The sequence below is a fragment of the Crinia signifera genome, chromosome 3 (genome assembly GCF_055691185.1).
Source record: "Crinia signifera chromosome 3, ASM5569118v1, whole genome shotgun sequence".
Classification (NCBI taxonomy): domain Eukaryota; kingdom Metazoa; phylum Chordata; class Amphibia; order Anura; family Myobatrachidae; genus Crinia; species Crinia signifera.
Window position 1 is genome coordinate 239,234,994 of NC_139219.1, and position 25,372 is coordinate 239,260,365.

The window sequence follows — 25,372 nt, forward strand, 5'->3', positions numbered from 1 at the left end:
AATACAATTAATCCTGTGGAAACCAACAATACAATAAAGTATGTTCACTGTATGGGTAGTAAGAGTGGAGAAATCTCTACCAGGCACAAAGAGATATAGAAAATGATTGAATGCATTTTTTACATTAGACTATATATTTACCAATAATGATTACATTATATATTTGGTTACATTGGTTAAGGGAATTTAACTATTGCATTGCATACGGTAGGGTACAAGGTGTCACATACAGAGGTATGGGATGCAAAGTGAGTTATAAATGTGGGATAGGGTGTCAAACACACACAGGGGTGCATCACCTACACCCACGGTAGTTACACCACTAGTAGGTTTTAAATGATGCAGAAGAAAAAAATTTAATGAAGCATATACCCACTTAATATATCATTATATATAAATAGCGGAAAGTGATAGGGCTACTCCATTCAAGATCCACAGTTGGCCCCACTCCATATTAAGTTTGATTACAACTGAGCTGTGCTCCACCTCCTTATGTCTGTTTCCTGTCTCACCACTGCTTGCTTCCTGTTTTCTTTACTTCAAATTTTACTCCTCCAGTCACCCTTCAGCCTCAGTGTAGATGTTCTCCTTGTCCTATCCCCACTGTTTATGTCTCTATGACCCGCCTCTTATCCATTCGTCTCCAATGTGTATGTCTCCATGTTCATAAAAGGCATTGATGAGCCTTGGTTAAAAAGGCTCATCAATGCCTTTTTATCCCTTAAAAACCACTGCTTATCGGTAGATACTGTATATTGAAGAACTTCTATCACTGTGTGATTGAAAGCATCTTAATCAGTTGCACTACGATATGGCATGGGAGCTGTACAGTTAAGACAGCTGAGTGGATTGTTGGGACTTCACTTCCAGTGGTGGTAGATATTGAGAAGAAACGTTGCTTATGACGGGCACAAAGTATTCTGAAGGATCAAACTCACCTGTCTTAGAGATTATTCACACTCTTGCCATCCGGTAGGCATTTTAGATGCCTTAAGGCTAAAACAGGTAGATCAAAAATAGCTTTTTTCCAAGAGCCATTGTGCTATTGAATTCTTGTATCTGACATAGCAGGTTTTCTTAATGTATAGTGGGGGGGATTAGGTTTTATATATTGCTGTATGCTCTATTGTATCTGACTGATGCTAAACTGTATTATGTTACTATGCATGGTAATAACAATATAATATTGTATCGTAAAATCAACTACAGCTCATATTTTGACTACCAATACAGATGTAGCCCCTGCCATCCTTGGCCGGGGCTCGCCAGACCCTCCCCGCTGGCGAGCGCTGGCGGACAGGGGTTACACTGAACTGGAACATGCATGCGTCCCACATGCATGCACGTCCCAGTCTCTCGGCGGGGACGCTGCATGTCCCTGCCTGTCTCCGCTTAAGGGAGACAGGCAGGATTAGGGGGGCGCTCGGGGCGGTGACGGATACCTATGGCGACGGTGAGGGAGGCGGCGGGGACCGTAGACAGGCTCCATTGCCAGGGTTCTCGTGCGTGCGTGCCCCCTGGTGGGATGGCGGGGGCTGGGGAATTGCCCGCCCCTGCAAAGATGGGCTGAGCTCCAGCTGTATATTTATGTTTTTCTGTTTCTCATGAATTAGTTGTATAGAGATTACTTATACATTTGTGATTGTTGAAAATAAAGAACAAGGTCAGAGAAAGTCAATTTCTAAGTCAAATTTCTCCTTAGCAAATTCAGTACATAATCAGACATCAATAAATGTAATATATAGGGAAATGAATATTAAGCAACATATCTGATGAATATTAATTAGCATTATCATTCCACTTGATTTAAAATAATTCCAAAATTCATTAGCGATCACAAGTTACAGACTATGGGGGTTATTCTAATTCACTCGCAAAGGCACAATCACTCTCTAATGGACAAAACCATGTGCACTGCAGGTGGAGCTGATGTAACATGTGCAGAGAGAATTACATTTGGGTGGGGTTTGTACTTCAAACTGATATCTATGTTGCAGTGTAAAAGCAAAGCAGCCAGTATTTACCCTGCACAGAAACAATAAAACACCCAAATCTAACTCTCTCTGCACATGTTACATCAGCCCCGCCTGCTGTACACATGGTTTTGTCCATTAGAAAGTGATTGTGCCTTTGCGAGTGAACTAGAATAACCCCCTATGATCACATATTGTATAGCATATCCTATTAGTAGTTACAGTATATTAAGCTTAAAACACATTTTGAATATGTGTAAATAACTATATTGTTACAAATAAATGAAGCCAAAATGCTTGAATATTTCTTTATGCTCTCTATATAACCATATATCATCAATTCCAACATTTATAGACCTTTTACAAAGTAAACATTATTGAATAAAGGTCAGGATTGAAAATGAGTGGTTTTCACAAGTTAAGTAGAAGCATCAAGCCTTTTACAGTCTTTCATAGTCTTCTAGAGCAGTGATTCCCAACCCTGGTCCTCAAGTACCCCCAAAAGTGCACATTTTTCAGGTCACCCAGCAGGTGCACTCATTATTCAGACACATTTTAAAAGATCCACAGGTGGAGCTAATTATGACACTTGTGATTCTGTGTGGAGACCTGGGAAATGTGTTGGGGGTTCTTGAGGACCAGGGTTGGGAACCAAAGACATTGATACTCTGAGCTGAACGTAAATACCCACAGGGTGTTTGAATTTTGAAAATCAACTTCCAGTGAAAAATTAGAATCTTTTCTCTCTATTATTTATCTAATTTATAGTTTTGAGCTATCGCTATGATTATATACAATCAATACAGTTATTCATGAATCAAAACAAAGATTACATTTTCTGCAATGACAATAAACGCAATACCACCTGTGTTCTGACATTGTAGTAGACAAAATAGTTTATTGTAACTCTAGATTAAGGTTAATGTTGGTTTCATTTCTATTAAGATTAGCATGTCCATTGTAAGAAGAAGGCATTACAAAATTAGCATTTTTGTAGACAAAACAAAAGGAGAGTAGTGTCATCTTGCAAGGGACACAACTAAATATGTGTGGAAAAAATACATGAATACTTTATAGGGACAGCATGCTCAAAACTGTTATTTGCATAATTACACTCAGTTGACAGTATATTCTAGACATGATTTTACATGATATTACACAGCTTATTGAGCATACTGTATTTAGGTAGCTGATTTTGTCTTAATATATTTCCAGTAATTTCCATACATGGCCATATCCAAATAATATAATACTCTGTGACATTACATGTACCATTCTGTATTACTTGCTACTAAGCCATGACTCAAATCTATTGTGCCAAGGTCACCTGTCTCAATGTAAAAACCAACAGCGGATGATCATAGGCGCTGTATCCCCACTGTATGTGATAAATCCTTAGAGCAAAAATGTTTAGCCACTTCAACTGGACTCCACAACATGGTATTTCTTCCGTCTAGTCGTCCCCAATAGGACACTGTTAACTGACCTGTAACAAGTGCCCTATGTGCACATAATGGTTTCTTTAAATCTTCTCTAATACAGCACACAGATGCGATATAGAATCACCATGGTCCCACAGCCGGTGGCCGTTAGATTGGACACTCACCGAGGGTACAGGCCCTGTGTTCCTTGAAATGTTTCTTTCAACGGATTACTCCCCAGCATCTGGTGCGAATAGTAGTCAACTCCAATGGTCCATAATAAAACACTTTATTTTCAAGAAACAATGTCCAATATTCAATAAAAGCAGGATAAAAATTCATGTATCTCGACAAAAGGGAAGACACCTGGTACTTGCGGAGACTCTTGGGTACCTTCCTATCCGGATAGAGAAGGATCCCCCAGGTAGCTGAAGATGATTCGCAGCACAAAGTTCCACTACTATAAGATTTAGGACTCTTGTGGATGATCAAGGGCTGCAGTATCTAAGGCACAGTCATTATTCTAGTACTTTGTCTCAATGTGATTGACAGTAATACTCTGTTGAACACTTATGGGGATGCAGTCAGGATGCCAGCACTCAGTATACCGCCCAGACAGAGTGAAAACCCGCCCAGTGGAAGTCTGAGAATGGCTTACAAAAATATTGCAGATTGTCATCCAGCTGCAAATCCATCATCAACTGATTTCTCCAGTCTGTGCATAACCCTGAGCCTTCCACAACTCTGCGACAGATACAGGCTGATTGAGGATGGAGCTGACATCATATACCCTCCCCGAGAACACTTCGGCACGTCTGCATTTTCCTGATACTCACAGAAAATGGCAGGTTACCGCCCACAAATGCTGCTTCCTGGCACTTAAGTTGCAAGGGGACTGCAAAAAAAGAATTGCTGATGTTTGTTGCTGTTTGGCCTCCTGCATACATACTGCTATCCGTAAACATGCGTCATCATTCGATAATCGTTTGTCTTGCAAATTTGCACAACAGCAACCAGCCCTGAATAACCCCCATAGATTCTTTACCTATATAGAGTTTTTCTTCTTTTAATACTACTACTACTACTACTACTACTAATAATAATAATAATAAAAAGTCACAGATGAATTTGCCTGTATTGCTTAGTTGTACTGTAAAATGAACATGTGGAACCAACATTTCTAAGTTCCGTGAAAGAGTCCGATCACAATTTAAATAGCTTGAATAATCCAATCCATTCATAGCAAAATCCTTTTCTAAAATTCTACACTTACCTAGAAAATCCTGGTGGGGAGAAATTAACCAGGAAATTCTTTTCCATATTTTGAAGAATATCGTTTAACATTCTGACTCTGGTTGGATCCCTCTCTTTTGGGTCATTTGCTGGACGCATTTCATTAGACTGGAATAATTGTGCAGTTTCTCTTAAACGCCTGGCCATTTCCATTAAATTAGCAGACATGACATCACCTAATACAGATAACAACATACAGTAATCAATAATACAGTATTATGCATTTAATATTGATTTAGCATCACCATCATGACATTCGGTTTAACTTAAAATTAGTTTAAAGCTCATTTTTGCATGATATTTCATATTCACAAATAGCACTCTCCTATCCAGTGAAAAAGATTGATTTATTCACTTTTTGTAACATAAATTTATTGTTGCTGCACAGAAAATACGAGAAAGCAGCATTTTTATGAGATTTGAATTACATGGAGTAGCACATCCAGTGATAAAATTGTTGAATTTACAGCAATACCAAAATGGAAACATTGTAATAGCATAACACCTATAAATTAAGTTAACATGCTAGTTTATATTAACAGTTTTATTTATGGGTGAAAATTACTTTAGTTTTAATAAGGTTGGAAGTAGAATCTGCATAAAGGCAATAAATATATTTTGTACTTAAACAATAAAGTTTAGAAAAAAAGAAATACAATTACAGTTAGTAGCCAGCTTGACAGACACGAAAATAATGTAGGTGTCCAGACTAATATTCTCTTTTATGGAAAAGTCCTTGAAGTTTGGGGTCTGCAGAGACTCGGAATTTAATGTTTTGCTAGGAACTGAAATCAATATGTGTATAAGGGATACATACAGTATGTGTATTTTAGTCTGCTAATTAACTGTTCTAAATGCAAAAAGTGTAATAAGCAGTTATCATTGATGTGATCTGATGTTTGTTATTGATCTAAACAGTGTGTACTCTCAGTAGGACAGCAGGAGTCAATTACACGAAGATGTATTTTCCTTGTTAATGTTTATTTCTATTCTGTAGCCTCTTAAATCATGATATAAGATAGGACCATAATGCTACTGCATATTTTGCAAAGACTTAAGGGGGTATTCAATCCAGGGTATTTAACACCCAAATTAATTCCAGTGCTGATTTTTAGCCTGGGCAAAAAAAAAAAATTCACGTATTTTGCCGAATTTGCGGCCATTTTCGTCCATCCTGATTCGCCCCCACAAAAAGCGAAATGGTATTGGTGAAAAATAGACTCAAAAATGTGATTGAATACTAATCGGCAAATTATTGCCGATTTTTTGTCTGGCCAGGAAATTCAGGTGGGATTTAATACCCATCTTATTTGGGCAAAATCATCAGCCCTCCAATACACCTAAAATTGTGTCATCATTACACAATACACAATACTCTTTTAATTATTTTAATATTTTGCTATCTTTATCCTTTCTGGAAACTTTTTTGTGTACAACATAGGGAAAACAGGTACAGGTACAGGGCGTCTCAAACACTGTAATGCCTGGTAAGACCTGTGTCTGCAGCACTGGTCGTACTACTCAACCTCTACATTGCTTCAAGGGAAATGTGAACTTTATAAACTTTAGTCCTGGGCACCCTTTCTGTCTGGGCCCAGGACTGGAGTCTCCGCAGCCCCCCTTGATGGCTGACCTGCACATAGTATAGACATACTGCATAGGCCTTCATTTAGAGATGGATGCATTTTTTTAGTAAATTCTGTAAGAAATGTCTACTTCAAAATACAGCAGCATTTTTGCATCTTGAAATTTTGACATTTTAGGTATTCAAATCTCTTTACTTTTCCTCCATTTTAATCCTCAATATTATCATCTTTAGGGGTCCATATTCAAACAACCAATCAAAAGTCATTAAATAATGCAGCTTTTTACCATAATCCTCGTATATCTTTATGCCTGTTCACCAGTAGAAACAAAGATATATCTCTTAGCAACTGGGGATGCATCCAAGTCACACAAGGGGCCAAATGCAATAGAGTTCGAGATTGGCTACTGTGAGGGATGCCAGCGAATTTGGCTATTTTATTAAAGGGGCAATCATTTGCAAGGGATGTATATGACTTGCATATGATTGCGCTTTTACAAAACATCTGTGTTCAGACTGCATCCTGCATGGCTGCCAAACTTGGAGGTTATTTCATTTGGTCCAAGATAATTCTAGGTAGTGTGCAGTGTTTTCAAGGATACATTTCACTGTATTGAACTTTTTCCACACACTGGGGTCTACGCCCTGCTTATTCTGTCCAGTGGTGTAATTCCATGATGTCCTGCACTTGTCCTGGCTGTCCAATGCAATTTTAAAGTGCTCACAGGCTTTCTGGCAGCATGGGGCAGTGATATTGGATTTATATAGGGTGACCAAGGTTGGAGGGCCAACCTCCTCCCGCTGTAATTATACAATTTTGATACATTATACTGCACAGCACTATGGTGTATTTTCTACATTGCATCCCTGTTTTTAATTTGATACATTATAATGTATTCACAAGCAGTTTTTACGATATGTATATGCATTGGTAAGTGGTTAGCAAAGTCTTAGTGTTATCTGGTCACACCCCTTCTGGAGACTGGCCACACCACTAAGCATGGGCCCTTACCACTGCATTTCCCAGGTGGGCCTTTCATGCTCTGGCCTGACACTGAGGGAAACTGTCGTTTATTTGGATTAAGGTGGGTTTACATGACCCACTCCACCAATGAGTATTGGGAGAGTCCTATTTAAACCTGCCCCAATGTCAGAGCATCAATTCTATCCCAAGTGTATGGACATGTCTCCATTCTCCATGTCTCCATACTCTGCACTTCTGACTCATGGATTTTATCATTATTGTAAATTATTGCTGTTTCGCAGTGTTTTTTGTGTAGAGAACTTCGGTTTCAAAGGCATTATGCAGTTACTATTTGTTTCATTGGTCTTAAATTTCTCTGCTTTATGGATTATATGCTACAGTGAACCTATCATCTACACTCCAGAGACTACCTTGTATACTACTGCATATTTCTTGTGCTAGTTTCTCCTCCAATTACCTTGCATACTTAACCACCAGCAATAATCCTGCAAAGCTCCTGCTTCGCCTTTCATTCCTTTGGTGCTTGTATGCTTTTAGCATTTCATGCACAGGTTAAGTTTCCTGTGAACTGTGACAACTTACAGTACCCTTGGCCATCCCAATCTACGTTTTTAAAGAGGATTCCCCAAGTGTAAGAAACACTCAAAGCTAGATAGGGAAACATTCTGGTATACAGGTATGGAAATGTATAAGCTCACACAAAAACATTGTGGTTTCAGAGTAGAAAACACAAGAACTGGAAAACAACAAATAAAATATAAATATCTACTGTATTACTAGAGCTAATTATATAACATAATAGTGTCCACTGTTCTAACTCTAATCAGCATAGGCAAAAAAAAAAAAAAGAGAACAGTGGAGCATTGCCAAGGATATGTTCATATCATCTCTGCTTTCTCTCCGTCTACCCTAAGAGAACAATGTATTTTACTACAATGTATTCAAGGGGCCAAGGTATGGAATCAAATATTGTCATAGAAAATGAATACTCACGGCAGCCCCCTCCTCCACAGAGGTAAGAGCCACCATTGCATATATATATATATATATATATATATATATATATATATATATATACTGCATATGTATCCACCGTTAGGAGGAGGAGGAGACCCTATCTCTGTCCACCCTTTTGTCTGTGTACTATATGTATCCTTTGTGTCTTTCTCTTTATTTAATTCTGTATTTGTTCCTCTCCATCTTGTTTTGTACCCCTTTTTGGGTGTTTGCATTTTTTGGTGTTTATGCATACCTTTTACCCTTTAGGAGGATATTCAATCTCCCACCGCCATTGCCGATGGGGGCGATGGTGGCAGGGTTCTATTCAATGCTGTCTTCCCCGACAGCATTGAACGGGATCTCTGCAGAACATGCCCGACTTCACAAGCAGTCGTTCTGCCAATTCCCGGCCGCAGCTCGCCGATTCTCGTGGCTACGTTCCCTTCTCTGCACTGGGCAGACAGGACATTGAATCCTGCCTTCAATATCCCTGTCGAGCTGGCCGAGAACGGGACAAGGCCAGCCCGGCAGACGTGAACCAACATTGAATTCCCCCCTTAGTGTGTTTGTCTGTCTTCCTTTGCACCTTTGCTTCCAGCTATCCTTACATTTAGCTTTAGTAAGTACCATACATGTGGAACCATCATCATAGAAAAAGACCACTACTCAATAATTATTGTCCAATGTTTAAAGTTGTCAGCCAGCCCCTGAACTTTATTGTGTGAAGCAATCAGCTTAAAATAGTTATGGCCTATAGTCCAACTGAAACCATTCATTGATCATTCCAAGCCACTTCATAATTTACTATATAACCATGTTTAAAATCATTAAGCCACAAGATCCTTTTAATATTCTAAGTGGCATTGGCATGCAAAAAAAATACGCTTTTGGGGATGTGAATCATTATATTTACATTTTTACAATTAGCTTACAGTAGGTGAGAGGCACAGCTCATCTCAAAAATATCACAACCATTGCAAGCCTTATCTGTATGCATAGAACAGCCATGTTCTAATGCAAAATGTTTACAGATGAAACAGCTTTTATTGAGACATTTAAATTAATTATCACAAATAGATTTAACACTAGCACACTGTTTCCGTGTAAATAAATCTGTATCTGCAGTTAAAGTATATGATGTGTACCATATACAGTATTACAGCATAGCCTACTTCACCTGTGACTATTTGCAGTGCAATGTCTTGAGCATATCACCGCCAGCACCAAGGCTAAATGTCTCCTACAGAGAGGGTTAAATTCACCTTGATCATACACCTGTAACATATAGCTATCTATGAAAAGTTGCTTTCCCATAAATTGAAGATTTGTTTCTTAAACTGTCCAATCTGCAAAACTGTCCAAAATAAACCGTCAAAACTTTATACTGTGTGCATAGTTGAAAAGTGCCAGTTTGAATCAATCTATAAATCATCAATTCTAAAACTAACACTTTCATTGCTATGGCTTACTAAAATCTCAAACTGGAAGACAGGTTGAACATTTAATTGGAATACGCATCTTGCACAGCTTCCCTAGCAAGCACTGAAAGTGTTAACTCATTTTAAATGATGTGTTGTAGACACCAGCAGTTCTATCTGACCTATTTACCTGCAGCACAATTATATAACTTGGTGTAAAAGAGGAAATAAGTATATTAATGAGATTGGCCCTAAGCAATCTTCTTGTGTGATCTGCATCATGGGATGTATTAACTACTCACTACAGTATTTCTCATACAGTTATAGCTTATCTGTCTGTGAGATAAAGGATGACTATCATAGAAGTTAGGCAGAGGAGCCATGAAACTGCTCTTACTATAAATGTATCTGAGTTATCTTTCAGTAAACTTTAAAAATGTGATGCTTAATAAATAATTTGTATGTTTCCTCGTTTCAGGAGTCATAAAGCTCCCCTTCCAACTTTCCTCATATTCTCTCTACCTAGTGTTTAAAATAGGTCTTAAAATGCCCCTATAGCAAACTATGGGCCTGATTCAGACCTGATCGTATGCCTGCGAATTTGCATGGACAGCATTCAGTTTAGCCTCCGCCCTGCTCCAGTGAAATCCCGCCTTGTGAATGAATGTGCTCGGTGTGTAAATGGAGGTGTATGGCTGCACATCCGTTTGCACGAGAGTGAACATGTCCAAATCCGTTGGAGGCGGCAACATTTGAATGATTTAGCCCAGGACTTAATTGGCTGCTGTGATGAAAACAGACACATCCGAGCTGGTACTGACTTCACACCCTCCTTAACAGGCATTGGCAGAGCCTAATTAAGGCTGAAGGGATCCTTAAGACAAGGGGGGCCCCTAAGGACTAAATAAATCAACACACAGACATAGCATACATACAGCAAATGCACATGCACAGATAGCATACATACATCCACCTAACACACATACACACATACATACACATCATATAGAAATAAAACACAAAAGTGGTATGTACTCGCTGGAAAGAGGTGTGGTCACACAATAAGTATTACGACCTAGGTTTGGGATGCCCCCAGGCTTTTATTGAATCACAGCATCCTTTATTATCAGAATTTTATTCATGACACCCCTTCGCCAGAAATTTCTTATTTAGAAATTTTAAAAATGTATTAATTAAGTAGCTTCTGTTTATACAGTATGTCATGCATAGTAATAATTATGTGGTGAAGGACTTCTGTTTGTTCATATATTCTATGATTGGCAGACACCAGCATTGGTTTTCCTTTTAACCTTCTAACCTATGGCACCCCTGCAAGTGTCACAAGGCCAACACCCAGTTTGGGAACCATTGCCCTAGGCATCCAAATACCCTAGACATTGACCTAGTTTGCATATGCCTAGGCCCGTCTCTGGACATAATAATGAAAACATTTTTGCTGTTCTCTAATATGAACTGATTGGAGTGCATTTTCAAATTTAACCTATAGGACATTTTATATATAATAAGAAACATTACAGAAATGGTTTCCTAAAACAATCAGATCAAAGCAAATACAGGGAGGTGGCTAATTTAGGATGATCTTTAAAGTGAGGCAGTATACATAAAAATGGTGCATTCCGTTACGGTAGTGACAAATCCCCAAATGTAAAAGTTGAGTGCACTTCTTGTAAGGACAAATGTAATAAATAGAACTATTTAAAGGTTGACAAATCGACTGCAGTTTGAGTGCAAGTATGCTGGCAGAATGATCATTCCTGTTTGTTCCTTCATATTTGTCCTATAATATAATGAGTTAAGACAGCTTTTATTTATTGCATCCTCTTTGAGATACAGTATTACCTCCTACTCCACCAGACAGGTTGTAGCTCTTATATCATTCAAGATTTGTAGCACTATTTCCTGTGATTTAAAACAGACTAGTACAAATGAGTACAAAGTGTTGCTTTCACTATTTGTTTCCATCATGGCTCAAGATACAATCTTTGCTTTTTTCCAAAAATAATTTGTCCTTTTTTTTTTAACCAAATACCTAGACCAAGGTCATCCATTTTCAGAACACAAAGCTTTCAAAAGTGTCCCGATAAATCAACTCCAACAAATTACTCAGCAGTAAATTATCTGTCCTTCCTGCAACTGTAAGAACAGAGCGAGAGTGATCTGCAGCTATGAACCAGTATAATAAATATGTGGAGTGGATGGCCACTTGTCATACTGCGTAAAGTACAGGTCACAAACAACATAGGTGCTCAATGGACCTTCATTATTGAGAAAAAGCTTTAGCTATTTTCTTTCCTTTATGTTCAGCTTCATTGTATAAAATACATACAGTATAACAGTACTAATCTTGTGAACACAGAAAACGTTTGTACTAATGTATGTCAATGAAGTCAATTTTGCCACAGTTATGCAAGAATGCACCATGGAAAATGTTTAAGTGAAGAACCTGTGTTATCTTGAAAGCTCTCTGTTTAGTTTAGCTAGCTTGGGATATATAAAGTAAGCAAAAGAGAAAAAAAAGCATTAAATATCATTTAGAGCAGGCATTTCCAAACTGTGGCCCTCCAGATGTTGTGAAACTACACATCCCAGCATGCTTTGCCATAGTTTATTCCCTAATAGCAAAACTGAGGCAAGGCATGATTTCACAACAGCTAGAGGGCCATAGTTTGGAGGTGCCTGATTTAGAGTTTGCCTTAAATGCAATTTAATTTTTTCACCACACAACTTGCTCTCTCTTTATTGCAACCGTGCGTCTTTTCATGATATGGGTTTCTTGTCCTGGTGACAGGCACATTCTGCCCTTATGGTATGGCATACGTCTCAAGCACCAAGTGAACAAGGGGCCCGAGACAAAAGGAATGGTGTTGTGCTCCCTAGGGTGCACGGACAGGCGCTACCACGGGTGCTGTGCCAAGAGCTGCCACTTAAAAAGGGGTAGTCGGCCCCAAGAAAACAGAATAAACAAGAAAAAGAAGTGGCGCTGGTATTGATGAAATAATCATACAAATATTTAATAACAATTTAAATAACATATCATTAGACATTCACATACAATAATAAAAGGTGGGTCAATAACTGGACCAGAGGCTGAATGGATTGGACCCGAGCAAGATGGAAATGGGTAGTAGCTGGGGTAATAGGGGGAGTTGCCCAATATTTACCACTGTTGGTGATTATGATCCAGTCCCACAAACAGATTTCCAATGGTCCTCGAATGGGTGCGAGTGTGGGGGCCACAGTAGGTTGGAGGCCCAGTAGATGTTGTAGGGCTGTAGACTGTTTAGGCCGCAGTGTCCCACATCGCTTAGAGGTTCCAATAGGGGGATAGGATCAAATAGCAGGTGTCCTCAGGGTTGGAAATTTTAAGACCAACTGGTCAAAGATCTCAGTCTGTAGTGACCAACCGCGATTCCTGCTTGGAGAGATATCCACGTGGTGTCGGCAATAGTGGACCGCAAGTGCGGGATGGTATAAGGGCAATTGTTTCCCAAAGCTTGGAAATGGGCACCCAGTGCACTGAAGGTGGACCTTCAGTGCACTGGGTGCCCATTTCCAAGCTTTGGGAAACAATTGCCCTTATACCATCCCGCACTTGCGGTCCACTATTGCCGACACCACGTGGATATCTCTCCAAGCAGGAATCGCGGTTGGTCACTACAGACTGAGATCTTTGACCAGTTGGTCTTAAAATTTCCAACCCTGAGGACACCTGCTATTTGATCCTATCCCCCTATTGGAACCTCTAAGCGATGTGGGACACTGCGGCCTAAACAGTCTACAGCCCTACAACATCTACTGGGCCTCCAACCTACTGTGGCCCCCACACTCGCACCCATTCGAGGACCATTGGAAATCTGTTTGTGGGACTGGATCACAATCACCAACAGTGGTAAATATTGGGCAACTCCCCCTATTACCCCAGCTACTACCCATTTCCATCTTGCTCGGGTCCAATCCATTCAGCCTCTGGTCCAGTTATTGACCCACCTTTTATTATTGTATGTGAATGTCTAATGATATGTTATTTTAAATTGTTATTAAATATTTGTATGATTATTTCATCAATACCAGCGCCACTTCTTTTTCTTGTTTATAAGGGGCCCGAGACATACTGTAAGTTGGTGAGGGCATGTACTGTATTATGCTCAGTGGCACACACTGCAAAGGGTGTAATTTAACCCACCTTAGCAGATGTCTTGGGCCCGGCTGTCACAAACCTGACTTGATTCACATTTATTTCCTGATGCTGGCCTGGTTCCTAGCTGCTGCTGTTGCAGCTGCTTTCCATTCCTCAGTGATCAACTCCAATGAAGCTTCCTGAGTTCTGCACCAGTCACATGTTCCAGGTACTCAAGGTATAATTCTTGGTTCTGGCTGCTGCTGCAGCTGCAGACAATTAGCAATCACCTGGAGGAATATAAGCCAGCTTCCCAGAGTCCTCCTTGCCTTGAACAACTGTTCATTCTGCTTCCTGAGTGGTTACCCCAGAGACAGAGAGTTCCAAGGCTCCTGGTTATCCAGTCTCCTGTGATCCCATCTCCAAGTGTCCTGCTGCTGCTACTGCTGCTACTTACCTGGTTCCGGTCATCTCCAGAGACTCCTGCTATTCCATCCTGCGGTTGAGTGAGCAAGCTATTCCCTGCAGAGGATACCACTGGCACTGGCCAGCAATCTCCACTAGCTCCCAGGCTAGACCCCTTGGCTCCCAGGCCAAACTACCTTCAAAACCTATCAGTGACTTTCTTCCATCTCAGTCCTGATCTGCCGACAGGCACTTTCTACCTCAGTCGACACTCAGCTTCTGCCGTCTATTCCTGACTAACAACATCTGTGTCATCCCTGACGTCCATCAGTTGCAGCATCTGAGTATTGTCACGTTATCATCTATTGTCGACATTGTGTCAACTGTTTCCCAAAGGGCCTCCAGAGACTCTGTGCTTCCGTCATCTCCTGGTGACTAACAACATCCGTGTCATCTCCGACGTCCACCAGTTGCCGCATTCAAGCATTGTCACACCTACATCTGTTGTCGACATCCTGTGTCAACTGTTTTCCCAAGTGTCTCCAGAGGTTCTGTCACTCTCTCCAGGTTATCTACATCATGTACTGACGACGCCCAGGTCATCACCACTGGCTCCCAGGCCATCCCGCAGCTCCCAGGCTGCCAACTGTCATCACCGGCTTCCAGGCCGTCTCGCAGCTTCCAGGCTGCCAACTAAAACTCCAGCTCCCAGGCCATCCCGCAGCTCCCAGGCTGCCAACTGTCATCACCGGCTTCCAGGCCGTCTCGCAGCTTCCAGGCTGCCTACTACAACTCCGGCTCCCAGGCCATCCCGCAGCTCCCAGGCTGCCAACTGTCATCTCCGGCTCCCAGGCCGTCTCGCAGCTTCCAGGCTGCCAACTACAACTCCAGCTCCCAGGCCATCCCGCAGCTCCCAGGCTGCCAACTGTCATCTCTGGCTCCCAGGCTGTCTCACAGCTTCCAGGCTGTCAACTATCTTCCCCGGCTCTCAGGCCGTCTCCAAAGACATTTCCTCATTTCTCCAGTGTCCTCACTCCCAGCCCGCGTCCAGAGGACCAGGACAGGGGGCCGCGACCTGCTTGCCAGACGCAGCCAAGCCCATAGTTCCTTGCGGGACTCCCTGGTGAACACCGCTGGTAAGTTAGACTCCGCGCCCCTGCTTCTGGTCTCCGCCAACCCTCTGGTTCGCTCTGCTCGGGTTCCCAGTGTATGTCAGATATAAAGTCTCTTGCTCAAATCTACTCCCAGAGTTCCTCCTGTGTCAGCGAGGCTCCCAAGACTCCAGGCTTCCCAGTCTCATCTGAGAATCCATCCAGTTGCTATACCTGTGCCTCCAGTCGTCTCCCATCTGACTGTCGACATCCTACGTCGACAACTCCCGCAGCTTCCAGACTGTTCACTGTCAGTAGCCAACACTGAGTTACTGTGCCCTGCTTTCCCTGTGTAGGTCATACCAAACCTTCTATATCCTGCTACCCAGCGCCCTCCACTGGCCCACCACGGTCACAGCCGAGTACACAAGAACCCTCGGTGCTGACACCGGGTAATTTGAATCCCTCTTTAAATAAGTGCCCTGATCACCTCAACACTTGTAGTGGCGGTACTGTGACATGCTTCTGCTCCTGTTGTGACCAACTCTGTATACATAACAATTGCTAATTTTTATTGCATAGATGCAAATGATTTATATGGCACATAGTGCCTGATTGAGGCTTGATTGGACGTTGGCCTGTTCGCTAGGCTGTGAGTATACACAGCTAAGCGAACAGGTCTGAATAAGGTCCATAATGTACATGAAGCTGTCCATCGGTTTGTCTAGAAAAAGCTGTTATTACACTGTAAGTTGTAAATGTCTCTCACGCTGTGCTAGATCATTTTGGATAACCACTGAGCTACAGTATGATCAAGTTTGGTTTTCAAATATACGTATGCAACACATGATCATTATGATAATTACAATTGGTACAGTGGATAAGATTAATTAGATCAGGAATTTGTCTTTTAGCTCATCTGTTATCGAAGTCATCACTTTCTGGATGAGGTCAGAGGAAGATGTAGCAAGTAATGTTGTCAGGAGTATATATGCACATACCATGCAGGTGTATAAGGGTCTCTACTGTGTAGCGTGATGTAGATAAGGGGTACTACTGTGCAGCATAATGTGTCTAGAGGGCACTGCTGTGTGCACTTACCCTTTATTTTGGATGGTATGTAGGGTGCAAATTAATATTTTGTATGGGGGCCATGAACACTGGCCCAGGTTAAAGCCTTTGTATGAAGCTATATTATGTGAAAAAGTCTGGAGATTTTGTTATTTACCCCAGATTTATGTACATACTGTAATTTTGTAATGATAAATCTGATATGCGACACATATACATGATAGGAATTTCTACGATGCACCATGTACAGCTTTTGTTTATGAAAAGTTCTCTTGGTACTTGTGTAATATCTGGGCGCCCGATTTTTTTTATCGGGTCAGAAAAATTGGGTCGATTGCATCGCATGCAACCAAATCGCATGAGATGCGATGCGATCGGCCCGATTTTTACATTGGATCCAATGTTAAATGGTGCCTGAGACCCAATTTTACACTGGATCCACTGGGCATTCAACATTGGACCCAATGTAAAATCGGGTCTCAGGGACCATTTAACATTGGATCCAATGTAAAAATCGGGTTGATCGCATTTCATGCGATTTGGTTGCATGCGATGCGATCGACCCGATTTTTCCGAAAAAAATCGGGTCCTTCGCATCTGATTGTATGCCTTAAGTTAAGGCATACAATCAAAAAATCGGGCGCCCAGATAATACACAAGTACCGTTCTCTTATATTTCCCATTTGTCTATTTATTATTTAACACTAATTATATTGCATGGTTAAAGTCGCAGCCTAGCATCGCTGGTATGGATTCTGATGCTTTGCTGCATATGCGGTGCACATAAGATGCAAATATAAAGAATAGAACACTCTCTATGGGCATTTCGCACCACATTGAGGACAGATAAATAGATAGATACATAGATAGATGGAGAGAGAGAGAGAGAGAGAGATATACCAAATATTTTACTTATTGCTCGGTGAATACCAGTGTAAGGGCCCCTTGAATTAGATTACATTTACAATCTCTCATGGGTCCGGTGCCTTACATATATCTCTATTAAAAATCCAGCAAGTTTTGGCTTGTGAATGTTATAGAAAATAAAATTGGCTCTGCTTCAACAAGTAGTGTCCATTTTAAATTTCTGTTGTGCAGAAAAACAAGTTGTCTCCAACACAATGTAACCTTCATCTACCCTCTGATAAGTATTGCTGAAAAGTAGTGAAAACATCTGATTGACAAACCAACCTTTTTAGTGAGCCCTGGGAAAAAGAAAATGTGCTTATACCAAACAAAACAATAATAAGTGCAGACCAATTTATTCTTCCTATACCCCCACCAGTATATTTTAGCAAACAAACAATATGAGCAGCAGAGTGTACCTTGTGGATTACCTTTAATGTTCCTCTGAATTTCTAATGCTATATCTAAAGCATTAAAAGGTAGAACGGCATCACTAGCAATTCGGAGAACCATTTCTGAGGTCAGCTGGAAAAAAGAGCAAAACAAAGTGCTTAATTATATCATTTATTCAGCATACATTTAGAATGTAAGACATGTTACAACCATAAGTGTACATCCGTTTTTAATGCTCCTGATCAAAATGTATTGTAATAAAATATTAAAGTATATTTAATTTAAATTGTGATGCATTTAGGATGTAGTGTAATGCTACAAGCAGGTACAGACTGGGGCACTTAAATAGTCAGTCTAGTGGGCAAGTTTGCTTCAGGCATGTGCACGCTAAAAGGGACATGGCCACATCTCCTGGGGTGTGGTCAGGGCAGTAGAGAGCCTGACTGGGCCCAGGTAATTTTCATGGGGCATGTCCAAATTGTGGGAGGCATGGCCATACACCCTTAAAATATATTACAGAAAAAAAATAGCACTTCCATGGCCACACTGCAGCCCAGCACACAGCATGTGCTGTGAGAAAAAATAAAAAGCTGCTGCAGCTGCTGCCAGGTAATGGGACCCCCCCTCCAACACTGGGCCCCTCCATCAGATCTGGCTCGGGGTAATTAGTACCCCCTTCCAACACCACTGGGTTTGGCATTCCAGCACAGCCCTGCATTTCTATATATTGAGCAGCAAAGCAGAGTGCTGGGAGGTTGAGCTGCTTACCCATCCCTTGACTCTCTTACCCATCCCTTGACTATCTGTTTGCCATGTGCCTAAACAGCAGTACTCAGCCGGGCTTTTAGTGTGGACTGGCCTATCAAGCAATCAGCCATTCTGGTCTTTGCCCGAGGTTCCAGGTGGCCAGTCTGGACCTAGCTACAAGTGTATAATACATTTTCATTAAACTTTAAATAGCATGTACAATTTTTTCAAACCTCTAATGCAAATAAGAATTTCATAAAATGTTCTAGGTCGACGTCATTCAATTTGCATAAGTAGTAATCAAATTCATAAGCAGTCAAGCTATATCATTCACAATACAAAATCAGACACCTGGATATATTTACAGCCTGTGCACCATATATCTTGGATTTCAGACAGCAGATATGCTCACTACTATATTGTTTAAGTCATGCACATTTTATTATGTGTCTTAAGAGGGAATTACTACTAAAGGATGGTCTGTATTCCAGGACTCTGAACACTCTATAACATATTCCTTCATATTGCTTTACCTTTAGGACTATGATGCTTCATAGTCTTTCCAGCCATTATACCATTTCATATTTAAATATGCATCTTTTTTCACACAAGTCTTATGCTCTTAATAGTACAGCATGTGTTCTAAGATGACTGCTTATTCATTTGTATTGTATTAGGAAAATACAATATATGGATTAATAGAATGTATACTACATACAGTATAATGCACTTATACAAATGGATAACTTTTGGGGAGCATGCAAATCTCACTGGTATGTTTGAAAGGCTTGCTCCCAATGTTTGTTTTATGCCTTAAATGCTTCTAGGTGTACCCCTCCCAGTTATTAGGTATTATTATTATTAGTGATGGAGGCTATAGTGAGGAGAAGGTTAGTTCAAGCCAAGAGTGGAGGAGGCCATCATTATTTTTGTTTTTTTTATATCTTTTTTTAATTTTTGTATTTGATACTGAAATGGATACAGTTTCCTAGTGGCATATATTAGTATCTTCCCACTATGCCTCATGTGATTTTTGGGCTTCTATTCCATATTTAAGAATTCTAATGACATATAAATACTGTCTCAAGACCTTGTACAATGTCATTCCCATGCTTCTTTTTTTGTTAACTTAAACGTAGTGTTGTATCCTATACAACCTTGTAATGATTGCCAGTTACTGCATCTCACTATAAGGAATATGAATGCATTTATGAATATGATTGTGCATTTGGTCGGTGATGTACACTCTAGTCTGAGTATTAATACTAAATCTGCTGCCATAAATTGAATATTGGAGACAATTGTGCTGTGTAATATAAATTGGTGTTTTTTTGTGGCCACGCCCCTTCCCCATGAAGCCGCTCCACTATATTTTTGGCTTGAGCGTGCAAATGGGTGTATGGATCATGCAATCATTAGCCTGGTTACATCTGTACATCCTAAAGTACATATAATAGAAAACACAGATATCTAAGTTATATAAACTTGCAAACATTGTAAACCACCAATCAGAGCTTTGATAATCCTACATTATATGATAATAGCACTTAGTTTGGGTCATATGTTTATGTATTTCTAAATTGCAAGCTAACTTACCTGGAGGTCTCCAAAGGTTCGCCAATATGGTACTACAAGGATCAGCACATCCTCTAACTACTGATCCATATGCTCATACTATGCATTAGGTTATATACAGTATATATAAATGTCTGATTTAGCTTTATCCTGTCATTGTTTGGAAATATTATTATAACATTTGATTTAACCTACTATTGCTACTTAATTAAGTTGCCAACTGAAAGCTTCTAAATGCCAATTAAATGTTCAATAAGAAAGACACTTAATTTTAGGTACTGAAAGATAATTAGAGCAGTAAAATTTCATTTTAATGGAGTAAGCAAAACTGTTTTGCAGACAGGTTAACCCCAGAATTGCTTTTTTTAAGCTTTCATATTTAATAAAAGAAACATAAACATTAAATAAAGAACATATATGTGATAGTACTAATATGTATGATCAGAATTTTATGAATAGATAAATTCAAAGTCATCATTTATGATGGCCAAACATATAATTCTGTTTTACAATCTTATAAAGTTCATTGCACTTACTGTATATGCTCATAAGACTGAAGTAACCACCACACACAATTATTTGTATAGGGAAAAAATATATTATCCTTGCTCCGACATTGAAATCCCTAATGTTACAAGCCCGACAGTCGGGATCCCAAATTACAGGGCTTATTTTCCCTTGTGGGGGACCACAATCCTTATAGAGGGAGAAAAGAATAGGTGGTGAGCATAGGGTTTTGAATGTGCTCACCCTCCGGTCGGGCTCCTGACAGTCAGGAATCCGGTGATGTGGAAACGGCTGTCAGATCCCAACTGTCGGCGGGTTGTACCATACCCAATGAAATATAATGGGGCAGATTTATTAAGCTTGGAGAAGAGATAAACTGGAGATAAAGCGGAGAAAAGGTAAAAGGAGATAAAGCACCAGCCAATCAACTCCCAACTGTCTTTTTCAAACACAGCTGATTGGCTGGTGCATTATCTCCTTTTACCTTTTCTCCGCTTTATCTCCAGTTTATCTCTTCTCCAACCTTAATAAATCTACCCCAATGTCCCAAAGTATTTCAAGCAATTGGAAATAACAGGTCCTCTGTAACCTGTTTTGCTCCCATAGGGAGCTTTTTTAATGCAGACAAGTCGAGCCGTGTTAAAGACAGGGATACAAGTATATGATCCCTGCCAAAAACAGTCAGCAACCACAAAAGAACTAAACCCACTATTACCAGTATTCCCCTTACTTTTTTATATATATATATATTCTTTATTTTAGTTTTTCAGAGAAAAATGTATTTGTTACAGACTGTTCAAACATGGAAAGCTACACAGACTGAAATATGATCGTGACAACATATAGCACTATATTTGCATCAGTATAGGGAGGACATTCATCGTACATCAACCAAAGCTACATCAGATTCTATCCTTACATGGTGGGGAATCATATTTCTATTTAAGGAAAAAGGTAATCCAAACAGTCTCAAGCGCATTTTTCCCTGCTGCTGTTTAACCCAAATTGGAAAGGCTCAATCCCAATACACTTTCAAAATAGAATGCAAAAACAATATGTAGACGGGCTGACCACAGCGCAGGGATAATATATTCAATAAATCTGTAGGATTTGTAGGGAAACAATTTCTCCAAAATGAAGCCACGTGATTTCCGTTATCTTTAAAAATTTAGTCACTTTATTTTGCAAAATAAGATAAGATTAAGAGAACATCTAAATAATAATAAAAAGGGTGTTGAAACGCACTGTATGTCAGCCCATTTCAAAGCCGAACATAAATGCTCACCTAATAGTATTGTCAGCTTTAATATCATAGACTCCATTAAGGGAAATTGGAGAAGGGAGGACAAGAAAAGTGACCTAGCCCGTGCAGAGATGTGATGGATCTATGAGCTGGATACATTGCACCCAAAGGGGTTAAATGGGGAGTTCGAAGTAAAATGGTTTTTGTGATCGGCTCCCCTTTCCCCTTTCCTCCCTTCATATGTATGATATATTTTTTGTACTTCTGCCTCTTCATATTTTATGTATATATTTTATATTTTATATTCTATATATATATTTTATGCACATTATTATTTTTGTGCACATCATTATCTTTGTGCAATATATTGCAGCAGATAATTTTTCATGGTATTTTAGATGTATGTACAACTTTAAGAGAACCCTGGGTGATGTATAGTATAAGGGCCACCCAGGAACCAGTACACCGGAGCTCTGGGGGAGGTATAAATAATTGGGAGCTGCGGCCTCCAGCTGCACCTTGAGAAAGACCGATTACGGTAGAAACGCGTTGGTGAGCAGCTGGAGACCGGAGTTCTGAGAGGAGACAGCCACCAGACACAGGGGAGGAGTGCCGAGGGAGACGTTTGCAACCTCGGGCGGCTTAGTAAAATCATTAGCCGGGGAGAGACCACATACCAACAGTGGAGCATCGTGACATATAAAACATCTTTGCCACGACCCTGCCAGACTGCGAGCGCAGGCAGATTCTGACAGGAGAAGGCACACCTGTTATCAGCGATCCGTGCACCTAGCTCCAGGGTCTCTTCTGTTTTCCCTTACCACCAGGAAAACCAAATTAGCACAGGGAAAACCCAAAGGCTAACCACAGTGGAAGTGTGGCGCCTTAGGGGAGGAGTACCAGTGTGGAAAAATCCTGCTTAAGATCAGTGGATTTAAAAGGTGAAAAATCACATCCCCCAAGAGGTCCGGTGAGCTGTAAAATTTTCTCCTTACAAAGAATTTTTTTCGATGTTTTTTTCATGTGTTTGATGTTTTGTGGATTTTTTATATATTTTTACTGGATTGGTCTGATGGTTTGATCCATTTTTTTGCAAAATAAAGTGACTACATTTTTAAAGATAACGGAAATCACGTGGCTTCATTTTGGAGAAATTGTTTCCCTACAAATCCTACAGATTTATTGAATATATTATCCCTGCTCTGTGGTCAGCCCGTCTACATATTGTTTTTGCAATCATATTTCTATGTCTAAACAATTAAAACATTTAGAAACTGTAGTCGTATTAACATCAAAATTGACAAGACAAAGGAGATAGATGGGAGGGGGTTGAGTTTGGGAAGAAAGGGAGGTGGAGTAATGGGCATGGGAGAGGGGCCTCCAGACTGGGTATGTTTGGTAGTGAGGATTTTCTCCGGTCTTTTTGATAGTTTGTATTGGCGGTCAGGTTCATGGGGATTCTATTCATATATGGCCTTTTTAGGTGGTAGTGGTTTTAAAGTCGAGCCAAGAGAGCTAAGTGGCCGCATAATCTGAATGTTTTTCTAATGCTGAGTAATATATATCCTCCGTGGCTCTATAAAATTATTCTCTGGAACCATTCCTACACCATGGGGGACTCTGGAGCCCTCCAATGGACCGGTACCACAGCTCTTGCTGCATTGATAAGTTGTTTAAGAAGTGATCGCTTGTATTTTGAAGGAGGAGTGGTGGTGTTGGAGAGTAGCCAGAAGTCAATATTAATGGGGGTTTGGAACCCCAATATCTCAGAAGAAAGTCGGAAAGCTCTGTTCCAAAAGGCCGCGATCAGGGGGCAGTCCCACCATATATGTACCAGGGTCCCCCGTTCACTGCCACAATGCCAACAAAGGGAGGAGACTGAGGGAAACATTTTATGCAATAGAGTGGGTCACCGATACCACCAGTAAGCAATTTGTACTGCGTTTCCACTACCTCCAAACTCATAGAACAGCATGTCATAATGTCACAATGCTTTTTCCAATTTATATTTATCCCCGGGTGGGGGGGGGGGGGGGGGTTGTTTCAGAGTCCCAGGTTTTACAATAGGAAGGGATGTCTGTGGTATAATTATGTAGTATAATCTTGTAGATAACTGATATGACATGGACAGGTTCTGAGGAGTGGGAACACAGCACCTCAAAGGGTGTAAGATCTTTTGCCAATGGATCAGCCTCTGTTAATGGAGAAAATGATGTAGTTGGAAGTAAAACCAGAGTCTGTTGAAGGAATATTAGTATATGTGCATAGGTCACTAAAGTAATTAATCTTTCCCTCTGAAACCAAGTGTATCACCCAGGCCCGCCAGTTGCATCTAGCATACACCCCTCTCGTAATGCCTGGTGGGAAGCAGGCAGCCTTGCCTAGTGCCATTGGATATGGTTATTGGGCTGAAGAGTAATCCATTAATTCTTACCTGAGGGAGATCTATATAGGGCAAGGATTTTATGCAAAAAATTCTCACCTATTCCCAGGCGACGCAAAGTGGCCTCCATAAACAACAATCGAAGGCCTTTTTCGGCGTCCATGGAAAGAAGCATTACAGGGGTCTTGGACGTCTGGGCATGTGCTATCAAATCAAAAACCCTTATGGTGTTATCTCTTGGATAAAACCAACCTGGTCAGGGTGTATCACCCTCGGTATCAATGGGGTTAGGCGGTTTGTCAACAGCTTGGCATATAACTTAACATCTACATTTAGTAGAGATATGGGTCGGTATTCCCCTTACTTTTGATGCAGTTGGAGGGTAAGAGTACCGCACATATAACAGCTGTGTGCCACATCTTAGACAAACATTAAATCATTTGCATAATATATTCATATCAACGGCATTAAATCATCTACTGTGCTGAAATTCTCATATAATCATGTTGAACTGATATTATGAATCAGATAAAAATGTGTAACTTTATTGAATTCATTTGATTGGACTCTCTTTTTAACTGCCAGGTGTCCTATTATAACGTATATATTTTATAATAAATAAATGTGATGATATATATTTAATAATAATATATTTTTCTTTTTCTTTTTTTTTTAAACACACTTTATTGGAGGACACACGTCAAAATATGAACATAGTCTGAAGCATTAACATCAGTTACAATAAGTAAGTGACATAAACAATATACAGTTTCAGTATATCACAGAGAGGCGGTCCAGAGAAAAAAGGAAAAAGAAAAAAGGGGGAAGAAGAGAAAAGAAGGGGAAAGAAGAGGTAGATTTAGAATTTTTGTTTTATAGAGAGAGGTTGAAAAGAAACGGGAAAAGAGAGTGTAACAGGATTCCCATTTGCATTTGAATAATTAGTAGTCTACATGGCATATAAAATAAAAAATTGGTAGAAGAGGAGGAGGAAGGGAGAGGGTAGGGTAGAAAGGGAGGTACGGGAGAGAAAGGGAAGGGGAGGGGGTGGTCTCCATTATCAGGGGTCGAATGGCGGTGGTGAGTTCTGTTGGGACAGCCAGGGGGTCCAAACCTTATGGAAGGACTTAAGCGAATGGCGTATGTTAGCTGTCATAAACTCCATTTTGTAAATATACCACACTCGAGAGAGTATTGCTTGCATTGGGGCTGGGAGGGGTTTCTTCCAGTCAGCCGCAA

The 25,372-nt window shown here is 40.3% G+C and overlaps 1 protein-coding gene across 1 annotated transcript in view; it reads right to left on the bottom strand.

Annotated features, from left to right (window-relative positions):
• The window catches only part of NAALADL2 (N-acetylated alpha-linked acidic dipeptidase like 2), a 570,750-nt gene that overhangs the window by 9,976 nt on the left and 535,402 nt on the right, over positions 1-25,372 (bottom strand). Inside the window, exons 12-13 of the mRNA XM_083177727.1 lie at positions 17,717-17,810; positions 4,668-4,863 (exon numbers count right to left, since the gene is read on the bottom strand). Of these exons, the coding sequence (XP_083033853.1) occupies positions 4,668-4,863; positions 17,717-17,810 (290 nt within the window). The remainder of the gene's footprint in view (positions 1-4,667; positions 4,864-17,716; positions 17,811-25,372) is intronic.